Here is a 12,362-nt window from a genome sequence, read left to right on the forward strand (position 1 = left end):
ATCTCAACAGTGTCCATATAAGCTGCAGAACTAGGAGTACCTAGCTGAGAGTAAACCATTGAACACAATAGGATTTTCTTTTGACATTTTCTTTTACATGCTAGTTTTCTATGTGGAGGGATTTTTTGTATGTTGTTTGTTTTTGGTGTGGAGAAGCGGTCATGTGAACTTCCGGCTATAGTCTGAAGTGGTAAGCCCAAACACAGGTTTACCATCTTAGTGAGAGCTAGTAATCCTATGCATAGTTATTGGATAGGTTCCACTGAAGTTATTGGGTCTGGCTCTGACGTAAACACACACAGTATTTAGTCTGCACAACATGCTTGGAACATGCTTTGTGCATAAAAGACATTGAGAGTTCAATAGAGTGGTAGTGAGCTACATCAGAACAGTTTTTTTTTAAAAAAAAGCTCTAGCTTCTACTTTCAGCTTACCTTTAAAATTGTTAATTATTTTATTTTTAATTCTCAGGGTGGCATACAAGGATTGCAAGCAAATACAACATAAAATAACGATAAAATCATAAAATTATCCACCTCACAGTGCAATTACAAAATAGCAGCAATACAGAAGTCTCAGTGAACAGGAACCAGCCAACTATCTGTTCAGGCCCCAAAGGCCAAATGTAATAGATGTGGTCTTTCATATATGCTCCATATTGCCTTGACATTGGTAGTGACCAAGAACATGAGGAAATATGACCACAGAAGAAGTTTGGAATGCTAAAGATCAAACCCTAATACCTTTGAAGGACATTTTTTCAGGACTGGCATAAAAATGACACCATAAGGACCTATGCTTTGAGGTCTCTACTTCTGGACTGCATGCAGCAGCTTTGGTGGTAAGAAAGCTGAGAAAGGCCATAGATTTTTTTTTTAATCCGAAGTGGCTGGATAAGTGGAATCTCATCAAAGAATTCCAAGAGGTACACAGAATGAGATCCACGGCATCCAGAAATGGACTTTCACCTCTACTTTGAGAAACCATAGAAAAGAAATCTTCTCTTTTGACAAATGATGCTTTTTCACTTTGGCTGGAGAAGATTATTGAGTCCCTGAAGCAGAGGCAGAACATAATTAAACAACAGGCTGAGACATTGAGACGGACTGGGATATCAAAAATGAGCCACACCAGCCATGGAAATGGACTTCCTTGGATCTTGATCAGGAGTGCAGTGATTGACTAGACTGGCTCAAGAGCAATAGAGAGACACAAAGATGATCACCAATGAGATAGAGTTGAAGGCTGGATATACTGTGTCAGGGGTGACTTCTATGGAAGCACCCACAGTAATCAGTGACGTGGGGAAACGGGGTGGACAGGTGAACTGGGAGGTGGGGGAAACTGGTTATAACACTCCTCAGAGAAGTAGAATTAAAAAAAAGAAGAGATTGAGGGGACAGTTAAGCCAAGGCCAAGATGAAAGTGATAGTAGTTTAGAATGTGATGGGACACCTTATACAATGAGAAAGAAAACACGACTTGGTATGTTATGGAGTGAGCTGATGCCTACAGATACCGAGAGTGCTGAGGACTCAACTAGGGAATTTCCTGACGAGGGGATTTCAGTACTCAGTGTTGGGGGAACAGAACAAGGTGATGAACAAACTCAGTATGGTCTAGATGCGGCTTCTAGCCTCCTTGCCTTTTCTTCCCTAAACAGGAATGATGACACATCAGCCCAAATTGTGAATGTGAATAGACCAAATGTTATGGACAGTCAGAGAAAATATCAAAACAGCATTGAACGAGAGGCATGGCTTAAAGATTCCAGACCACTGATTCTTTCATCTGACAATGAGGCAAATACTGGAGCAACTGTAAGTTATAATACCGCACATAGCAGTCATACATTGCAAACACCAGTACATAGTGTACACCAATCAGATAGTATAGGCTCAAGTAAAAAAAACCCTGGACAGTCTGATAGCAATTCTGCCCAACCTAAACCTTATGCAGGTTTAGGAAGGAGACATAGGCAAGGGAGCTCTCATTTGACAACTAAAGCTCTTCCTTTTGAAAGTGAAGATTATTTAGACCAGTTTTGCCAAGATGTCCCTAATGACCATGATCCTTGGAAGCGCTATGTTGTGCGTTTCAGATATGTGGGAACTGACACCAAAAAGGACATGAGGGCTTATTTGACCAAGGTCTTCCTTATAAATACCTTAAATTTTCCTAAGGAGGATGTGGTTGCAGTTATCCGACTACCAGGTTCCAAAGAAACTGATATATGCCTTGCATCAGAGAGAGCTTACAAAAATTTTTGGACAAGTACTAGGGCAGCATGTATCAATGATAGCTCGCTATTGGAAGGTTTTGAAATTATTCCACTGTTTCGTGGAGGCACAAAAGTCCTCACAGTCAGTTTTAGGACAACTACAATACCTGAGCAAGATGTTGCACTGTGGGTATCTAAATATGCCAATATACTTATGGGTCCAGTTAAGAAAAGGGACAATTATGGAGTATGGACTGGCGAGTATCACTGTGTTGTAACATTCAAGAATCAGCTCGTGGACAGTTGGGGGGGGGATATCCCAAAATACTTCTTTTTGGGATCAGAGCGAGGAACAATAAATTATATCGGCCAGCCAGCTGCATGTTTTGAATGTGGTGCCTATGACCATAAGCGTCGTGCTTGCACTACCCCATTGTGTGCTAACTGTGGAGGTCATGGGCACCCTACAGCTGCCTGCCACTACAGAATCAAGTGTAATTTGTGTGACGAGGAAGGCCACACTTACTTTTGTTGCCCCAAGGCACACTACAACAAGCTTGATGCAGAGCACTGGTACAAAGCTACTTGCATCACAGAATCTGGGAAACAAACAGGCACAAGTAGAGAGGCAGGAGAGGGAATGTGGAGGCAGAGAAAATGACAGGAGCAATGTCAGTGCTCAGGACAGAACAGTGGTTGCTGAGGAAAATTTAATGGGACATCACATATGGGAAGAAAGTAACAATAGTATTTCAGTCAGAGAGGAATGCATGGCACACCATGCAGAGTAGGAGAGGTAGTAAGAGTAAACAAAAAACAAAGCACGTTGATAATATACCAGTAGGGATAGTAATAGTAGAACTAGAGGAGTTTTCATCAGGAGTTAAGATGAAGGGGAGTTTTGGAATGAGACTCCGCTGGAACAAGACATAACCCATCATGAAATGCACAATGTTCTATGTATGGAAAGGAAGGCAGATGAGGAAGTCGGAGAGCAGGCAGAGGAGCAAGACAACCAAAAGTAAAGATCAGAAGATGAAATACAGGAAAGGGAATTTCCTACGGGGAACTTGATCACTCAGTAGATTGCTGCAGAAAGCAGGGTGAGTTCAGCCCTGCTGGACTGGCTGTATGACCCAGTTCCCCAGGAGGAACTCGATCAAACAGTCACTTCTAGCAGAAAGCAGCTTTGCCATATCTGTGTTTGGTGCTTTGCTGAGCACAGGGCTTGCAAAGCACCTTGCATTGTGATTCCCAAGTGCCCAACAACCAGCTGGCTATTGGGCACTTGGGAACCAATGCACAAGGGGCTTTGACCGGGGGGAGGGGAGGTCAGCCACCTGTCATGATGCCAAGTGACCAACAGGTAGGTTGTCCCATTCATCTCTCAAAGTCGTCTCACAGGGTGGGAACACATAATGATCTGGCCCTCCGGGACAAAAAGGTTCCCCACCCTTTATTTAAACAGTAGATATAAAGTAATGTTATACCTACTGTAGATATAAATGAATCCACTACAGAGGAAAAAGTTCAGTGGGCTGCTTTCATCGTCACAGGGAAATCTGCCTGCAGCCCAGACAGGTTGGAATGAAACTTTTATAAAACGTTCAAGAAGTGGTTAATAGGCCCTTTATCGTCTGTATATAATAAAATGATAGAATTAAATATGCTGAGTAAACCTTTTTATAGTGGAGCTCTAATTCTCACCTCCCCCAAAAAAGGCAATCTAACATTAGTTCAGAATTAGAGACTGATTATTTTGACTAATGCTATTATAGAATTTTAGCAAAATTAATAAATGGGCAAAAAGTGACATCAGAGTTGTAGTTTGCTCTCAGACTAGTATGGTACCCTGTAGAACAATAGACCCACTATGTTTATTTAGGGTGCAATCCAACTCACCTTTCTGCTGGGCTGGGGGGAGTTGGATGCTGTGGGCCCCCCAGCTGTGCTGGCAGGGTCCTGGCACCACCAGGCTCTGCCAGCCTGTGCCAGTGGCAGCCTTCCTCTGTAGCTGAGCCACAGTGCCACCAGAATCCTGCCAGAGCCATTAGGGGTATGCTGAGGACAGCCAGTCTGGCAGACAGAGGGCCAGTGGAAGCCCTGAAAATGGGGTGTGGTGGGGGCGGAGCCATGGAGGAGGACTTGTACAAGATCCTCCTCGCATCTAGAGCCCTCCCCTGGGTCCTGATCTGCCTGGAATCTATGGAATCTATAAACCATATCGAGTATGATGGTGAGAGAACCTTTTCTGTAAGTAGTTCCTTATCTATGGAATGCTCTCCCTGGGGAAGCCCATCTGGAGCCACTTGCAAAGAAACAATCCAGCATTTGGTTAAAGAGTGCCTGTCAGCAGAAAAACCTTGGAACTCTGTCACCAAAGCTTTGGATTGGCTGATCTCTGAGAACAATCTTGTGAGACGGTTGTTTTCAACTCCATACCGGAAATAGAACTAAAAGGACTGAGACATTGGATGGTTTGGAAAAAAAGACACAAAACTCAGCAAGTCATCAGTGTGTTGATGGAGTTCTATTTTCAACATGCCAAAGAAATTAAGACACAAAATCTGTGTATGAGAACAATGTGGCTAAGTTTGTATAAACCTGGATAAGTGGAGAGAGTCTGTTGGAGAAGGAGAGGATGCCAGCAGTGATGTTACAAAGATTCTGGCCTTGGGTGGCTGAGAAGACTCACACCTGTAAGATAGAATTAAGAACTGTAAGCATGTGTTAGACTTAGATTTGTTTAATGTATTAGCTAGTGAGGTTTCCTCTGAGTGCTGTATGTGTCACAGGTTTTTGTGCCTAGATGTGTTTGTGTGTACATGTACTTTGAATTGCTTAATTGTTAATTGTAGTATGATTTTTTAAAAATTTAGATGGTTTGGACTACAACTCTCATCAGCCCTGCTGGGCTGATGGGCCAAACTTCTGAATGGCAGCAGGTTGGGGAAGGCTGACTTCTGTGTTTGTGCCAAGATGCAGGCTTTCCAATTAGAAAAATATACTCTAATAGGATATTTCTGTTCCCCACATTAATTAATGTAAAATTAGTCTTAGAAGGATAGAATTTTCTTGATACCCCTGGGTTAGCCTGACCAGGAATTGGGAAGTGTTATGAGAGCAGATAAAGGTGAGTGTGCAGTAATTAATGAAGCGGGAAGAATGTTATATTGGGGGTATCATGTGATAAAATATATGCAAATCATTATTGTGTTGTGTAAATCTTTAGTGAGCGAATCTGAGAGCCTCTTGCGGTGATAAAGTGGGATATAAATTCTGTAAATAATAAGAGGCAGGCATTTTGTTGAACATGTAAATCTGCTGCCAATGTGTGTAGCAACCATGTACAAGTTCAGTGCTGTCCCCCCTCTCCCCCCCCCGGGAACGGGAATAGGTTTGTGACAAAGGTAGAGAAAGCAGAGGGGAAGCCACATAAAAGAAGCAACCTATTCATCCAGGCCATAGGTTCCTTTCAGCTGGCTTCCTCATGAGCAATAGTCTTCTCAGGAGCGAGGCCTGATTCATGAGCAAGGCAGGAATGCGGATAGATGGGAAGTTGTATATAAAACACAGAAGAAAAGGGGAGAAGGAGCTTTGCTACAGAGAAGGAACAGGTATGTGAGTAACCTTTTTTTCCTTTTGGCTGATGTCACAGCTTGGCCCACCCCTTTTTCTCACTCAGGCAAACACTGTATGGCAGTCAAGATTATGCAAAGGAAATGCATTATGCTGACACAGTCTAGCTAGGGCCAGCTGTTTTGTAAGTTGTGCTGGCTTTCTTCAAATGGCATTTGAGCACAGAAAAAAAGTACTAATATCAAGTTGACTCAGGATCATCACAGGTTAGATGGAGATGAAATGCATGAAAATTTGGGGGAAGGGGCAGGATGACTTTTGTGTATTTTGTGAAAATACATAACAAGAAAGTGATATGGACTGCGCTTAATTGAGCTAGAGCTGCCTAGGACTTAACTGCCAAGGCTGTTTAGATAACAGAATTCTGCTGTAGTAGCAGTCATGGGATTTGGGGTGAGGTGTCCTCAATATGCGGATGACACCCAACTCTGTCTTCCATCTGAACAGGTTTGGTGATACAGGGGCCAGGCCAGTGCCTGGAAGCTGTAATGAGCTAGATGTGGGCCAGTAACCTGAAACTGAGTCAACAAGAGGTGCTGAGGTCTGAGAACTAATGAGATGTCCTGTTCTGGCTGGGGTTGCACACCCTTAAGAGTGCAGGTGTATAGCTTGGCGGTACTCCTTGATCCAGCTTTGTCACTGGAGGCCTAGGGTTGATAAAAATCAATGGTTTTTAAAAAAATGGATTTTTAAATTTAAATTGGATTTTCTTATTTAAATCAGATGTCAAAATTTTCTGAAAACAACTAGGGGAAAAAGAGCCTAGGTCAAAGATATCATCATGAATACTAATTATACAACTTCTGATTATATTCTATGAATATGTTAACAGCAGTTTATGGAGATAGGAGATAACCTAGGCCACATTCACATTATACATTTATTCCACTATTGTTCCACTTTAAACAGTCATGGCCTATCTCAAAGTATCCTCGGAAGTGTAGTTTGTGAAGGATGCTGAGTGTTGTTGGGAGACTTCTATTCCCCTCAGAGAGCAACAATTCCAAGAGTTCCCTGGGAAAGAGGGACTAATTGTTAAACCACTCTGAGAATTGTAGCTGTGTGAGGGGAATAGGGGGTCTCCTCTCAGCACCCTTCACAAACTGCACTTCCCAGGATTCTTTAGGGTAAGCCATGGCTGCTTAAAGTGAAATGATAATGGAATACATACACAGTATGAATGTGGCCCTGATCAGTCCTATTCTGCAGGTTGTTATGTGCCTTCAGGTCAGTTACGACTTATGGTGACCCTATGAATCAGTGACCTCTAACAGCATCTGTCATGAACCACTGTTCACATCTTGTAAGTTCAGGTCTGTGGCTTCCTTTATAGAATCAATCCATCTCTTGTTTGGCCTTCCTCTTTTTCTACTCCCTTCTGTTTTTCCCAGCATTATTGTCTTTTCTAGTGAATCATGTCTTCTCATGATGTGTCCAAAGTATCATAACCTTAGTTTCATCATTTTTGGTTCTAGTGACAGTTCTGGTTAATTTGTTCTGACACCCAATTATTTGTCTTTTTCGCAGTCCGTGGTATACGTAAAGCTCTCCTCCAATACCACATTTCAAATGAATAGATTTTTCTCTTACGTGCTTTTTTTCACTGTCCAACTTTCAGATCCATACATAGAGATCGGGAATACCATGGTCAGAATGATCCTGACTTTAGTGTTCAGTGATACATCTTTGCATTTGAGGACCTTTTCTGGTTCTCTCATAGCTGCCCTCCCCAGTCCTAGCCTCCTTCTGATTTCTTGACTATGGTCTCCATTTTGATTAATGACTGTACTGAGGTATTAATCCTTGACAAGTTCAATCTCCTTGTTGTCAACTTTAAAGTTACATAAATCTTCTGTTGTCATTACTTTAGTCTTCTTGACGTTCAGCTGTAGTCCTGCTTTTGTGCTTTCCATTCTGCAGGTAGTATACATTTTCTCTCTGCCTTGCCTCTCTCAAAGTGCAAACATAGAGAAGGTCAATGAATAGAGAATTTGGGAAGATGGAGCAGACCTGAAGAAGATGAAGGCCACTGAAGTGGCAATCTAGCTCAACAGCAGTAGCCTCTTCTGCAGGTGTAGAGATAATTTTTTCTTCCTTTGGACTAATTCATTCTAAATTGAAAAATAAGTTGGGCACTCAAAAAGCAGCAAAGCTTGTCTTTTTTTTCCAGACAATGAACAAGGAAGATAAAGGTGAAGAAGACTGAGTTAACTGTACCACCCAAAATTTTAAGTTTCTCATGCTGACGTGGTTGAAATTTGGCCTACATTTTATTTTTTTAAAGAACTTTACATTTATTTAAAAATTGAAATAGTTAACCAATAAAAAATCCATGTGCATGTTTTGTTAATGTTTTTGTTATTCTGCTGGTTAGTTTTCTTCAATCTTATTAGTGCAATTTAAAAGCCTGTTCGGTGGTGGTGATTCTGACAAAAATATCATGATTAATTGAACATTTGGAGCCGATATATCTCCTGAATGACTTCGCAAGCTCATCCTGCTTAATATTAAAATGACCAAATTATCATCCGATTTTTTTGACAAAAGCTAATCTGAAAATAATGCAGAATAATTGCTCAGTGTCTTGTTATGTGCCTTCAAGTCGATTACGACTTATGGCGACCTTATGAATCGGCGTCTTAGTGTGTACCTACGTTCTAATGAACTGCCTCTGAATATGTATTAAGGTATTAAACAATAATGTACTTAAAAATGATGATTAAATAGAAACTTCCTCACTAGTGATTTAAACTGTGATTTAAATAATTAAAATAGAGGCCTTCAGAGAAGTAATTTAAATCAAATTAACCCTGCTAGGAATATCTATGGACAACTTTGGCTAGTAGGTCACCTGTGCCTGTTCCTGGACAGAGAGAACCTAACCACAGTAACTAGGGTTGCCAGGTCAGAAACATCCTAAAGCCTGAGATTTGGGGGTGGGCCGTAGTGATGTCATGGGGATGGGCCATAGTGATGTTACAGGGGGTGGGCCGTAGTGATGTCATTAAGCATGATACATTAAGCATCAACCACAGTTTCTTGGAGTATACAACTTAAACAGAAACATTTCTCTAATTGGAAATTAAAATAGAAATCTTAGCTAAAAGATAGAGCCTGGGTAGGGAACATTTAATCTAGCCTACTTGATTCTAGCAAGGATTTAAGTGTCCTCAGGCCAGCCCAGTCACCAGAAGGCCATTGTAGGAAGAAAGTTGTGGAGATGTTAGATAGCAGCACTCAGGAGTAAAGATGGATGCCTCTGAAGGCTGCAATTCTAAACACATTAAGCCCCATAGAACTCAATAGGACTTACTTTTGAATAGATATGGTTTGGATTGTGCTGTTGGTAAAGCTTGACTAGGAATCCTCTGCAAATATATCCATATCCAAGCAGGGTTGGCAACCCCTTGCCTGAAATGCCCGCCCCTACCTTTTAACGTGGCTACTACAAACTTCTTTACAGATTTGACCCTTCACTTCTGAAAGAGGCCTGAGAAATGAATAAGAGTAAAAAGATTCCCTGCCTTTTTCTGTCTACCTTGTGGGCTGCTATAAACCCACTTTGACAGCCAACCCAATTTAGTGAGTAATAACTGACAGAGAAAAAACACACATGGTTTGATCTACCTTCATAGACAGCAGCTTGGGAACAACAATTGCAGCCACACTTCCCAGTCTGTGAATTCTTTTTTACCACTATTGGGCAAGAAACAAAACTCATGCAACCAAAAAGGTGCATCATCAGTGGGTTTAAAGGGGTTGAGCTGAGTGCATGGAACCACTGTTGTTGCTTCTATGGATGTAAGGGAGTGAGGTTAAAGGTAAACGAAATGCAAACAGGAAAAAAAACAAAAGACAGTGATGATTTCCTAAATGCAATACCATACCAACAACAACAGAATTCCTATGAGTAAGGCAGAAAACTCAGCATCCCACAACCAGTCAGGATTCCTAACAAAAAACCAAAACTATGAAAAATCCTGGTAGCCAGTCAGCCAAGGTCACAGAAATTCCCATGCAGCACAACCTGCCCTGGGGGCTGCAGTTAGTGCAGAATACTGTGGCATGATTGCTGACAAGAGAGACCTTATCAGCACATAATACCTCTGCTCCGAAATCTGCACTGGTTGTCGATTTGCTACCAGGCCAAGTTCAAGGTGGGCTTTCCATGCTACGGGTGCCACATAGTACTTGTTCTTCTCTTGTAAGAAATCAGTCCTTTAGTGTGGCAGCACCTACGCTCTGAACCCCTTGCCTATTTATATTAGGCAGACGCCTTCATTGTATTCTTTTCAGCACCTGCTAAAAACATTCCTGTTTAGGCAATCGTACCCAGGCAGGTAAAAGCTATTGTGTTTTTTATCTGTTTTTAACTCGTTGGTTTTATTATTTTGAATGTTTTTAAATACCTGTCTTTAACTATTTTTGTCAATAATTTTATTGTTTTAATTCCTTCTGTAAACCGCTTTGAGATTTTTTACAATAAAGTGGTATATAAATATAAATGTGAAAGTTGGACAGTGAAAAAAGCAGGTAAGAGAAAAATCTATTCATTTGAAATGTGGTGTTGGAGGAGAGCTTTGCGCATAAATGGACTGCGAAAAAGACCAATAATTGGGTGTTAGAACAAATTAAACCAGAACTATCATTAGAAGCTAAAATGATGAAACTGAGGTTATCATACTTTGGACACATCATGAGAAGACATGATTCACCAGAAAAGACAATAATACTGGGAAAAACAGAAGGGAGTAGAATAAGAGGAAAGCCAAACAAGAGATGGATTGATTCCATCAAGGAAGCCACAGACCTGAACTTACAAGATCTGAACAGGGTGGTTCATAACAGATGCTCTTGGAGGTTGCTGATTCATAGGGTTGTCATTACCTTCAAGTCGAAGGCACATAACAAACGTTGTAAATAAAATACATAAATACATTTTGGAGACACTGTGGCCCTTGGGTCTCTTTCCACTTTTAGGAACAAAGGAATCTGCCTTATACCAACTCAGGCCATTGATACCATCTAGCTCAGTATTGATGACATGGGGTAGCATTGGCTCTCCAGGATTCCAGGCAATAATTTTTTTGAGAAATTGAATTTTGGACCTTTGCATGCAAAGCATACGCCCTACCACTGAGCTACAGCCCTTCCCCTATTTAAAAAAGTATAGTTTAAAATTATTCTTTTCAATTCACTAATGACTGCATAGAATACCTCGGGCAGATCCACATCATTCATTTAAAAAAGGTAAAAGTGTCCTCGCACTTGTAGTGTGGGTTGTTTCCGACTCTTAGGGTGACATCTTGCGATGTTTGCTAGGCAGACCGTATATATGGTGTGGGATTGCCAGTTCCTTCCTCGGCCTTTCTTTACCCCCCCTACCCCCCCCCAGCATATGCCGGGTACTCATTTTACTGACCACGGATGAATGGAAGGCTGAGTGGACCTCGACCCCTTTTACTGGAGTTTCGACTTCCTCCTTCTGTTGGAATTGAACTCTGGCTGTGAGCAGAGCTTCGGCTGCATTACCGCTGCTTACCACTCTGCGCCATGGAGGATCTTATCATTCATTTAAAGCACATCAAACACACATTTGAAGCATGTGAATCCCACCACAGAATCATGGGAACTGTAGTTTGTTAAGGGTGATGGGAAGAATGACTGTGAGGGGAAAACCACACTTCCCAGGATTCTTTAGGCAAAGTCATATGCTTTAAATGCAAGTTGGATGTGCTTTAAATGTATTGTGTGGATCTACTTAATAAACTTTGCCTGCATGTAAATCGTTTTAATTAATTTTTTTAAATGAAAATGAGCTATAAAATTTACTGAGTGACCATCTCTCAGCCTAATCTGCCTCTCAGGATGAAAACAGAGGGGAACCATGACAGCCCCAGGGAAGAAGGGCACTGAAAATGTAGATGAAGTAATAATGTACAACCATAGTGTGAAATGAGATACTTATCAGGACCTCATATGAAGAAACATTTATATACGCATGACTGTCAAAGATGTTTATTATTTACACAACTTGTAAAGATATTTGTAGTGCAATTCTATGATTGTTTACTCAGAATGTATTCAATGGGGCTTACTCAAACAGGGAAGCATGCACAGAACTACAGCCTCAAGAGATAAGGAACACTTACCCAACCCAAAATTCAGAATTGTGTCACTTTAAGCTGTTTTGCAACAGTTTATACTTTTTTATGGTTATTGAATTTTAAAGGGATTTATTTCTTGTGAGCCGCCTTGGTTTCCAATCGGCAATCCTACCTCACAGGGTTGTTGGGAAGATTCCATACACACACACACACACACACACATTGGAGATGTAAAAATACATACACTCCATATAACAGTATATTGTTAAAATGAGTTGGTCATTGCAGAACATTTTTAAAAATAAAATAAAATCAGTATTAATTTCCTACATAATAAAAGCAATGTTATCTATGTAAGCCCTTCCTAATTGCTTTAAAAAATAGAATTGGAGGGG

The 12,362-nt window shown here is 41.0% G+C and overlaps 1 protein-coding gene across 8 annotated transcripts in view; it reads left to right on the forward strand.

The window, feature by feature from the left end:
• The window catches only part of MOB1B (MOB kinase activator 1B), an 89,306-nt gene that overhangs the window by 7,399 nt on the left and 69,545 nt on the right, over positions 1-12,362 (forward strand). For 3 of the 8 annotated variants that reach the window (XM_061583412.1, XM_061583411.1, XM_061583414.1), the window contains exon 4: positions 472-5,429. In XM_061583412.1, the coding sequence (XP_061439396.1) occupies positions 1,218-2,882 (1,665 nt within the window). In that variant the 5' untranslated portion in view covers positions 472-1,217 and the 3' untranslated portion in view covers positions 2,883-5,429. Of the gene's footprint in view, positions 1-471; positions 5,430-7,780; positions 8,025-12,362 lie in introns of those variants that run through there. The other 5 variants (XM_061583418.1, XM_061583415.1, XM_061583417.1 and 2 more) reach the window with 5 other exon arrangements.

Source organism: Rhineura floridana, chromosome 9, assembly GCF_030035675.1.
Source record: "Rhineura floridana isolate rRhiFlo1 chromosome 9, rRhiFlo1.hap2, whole genome shotgun sequence".
Taxonomy (NCBI): Eukaryota; Metazoa; Chordata; class Lepidosauria; order Squamata; family Rhineuridae; genus Rhineura; species Rhineura floridana.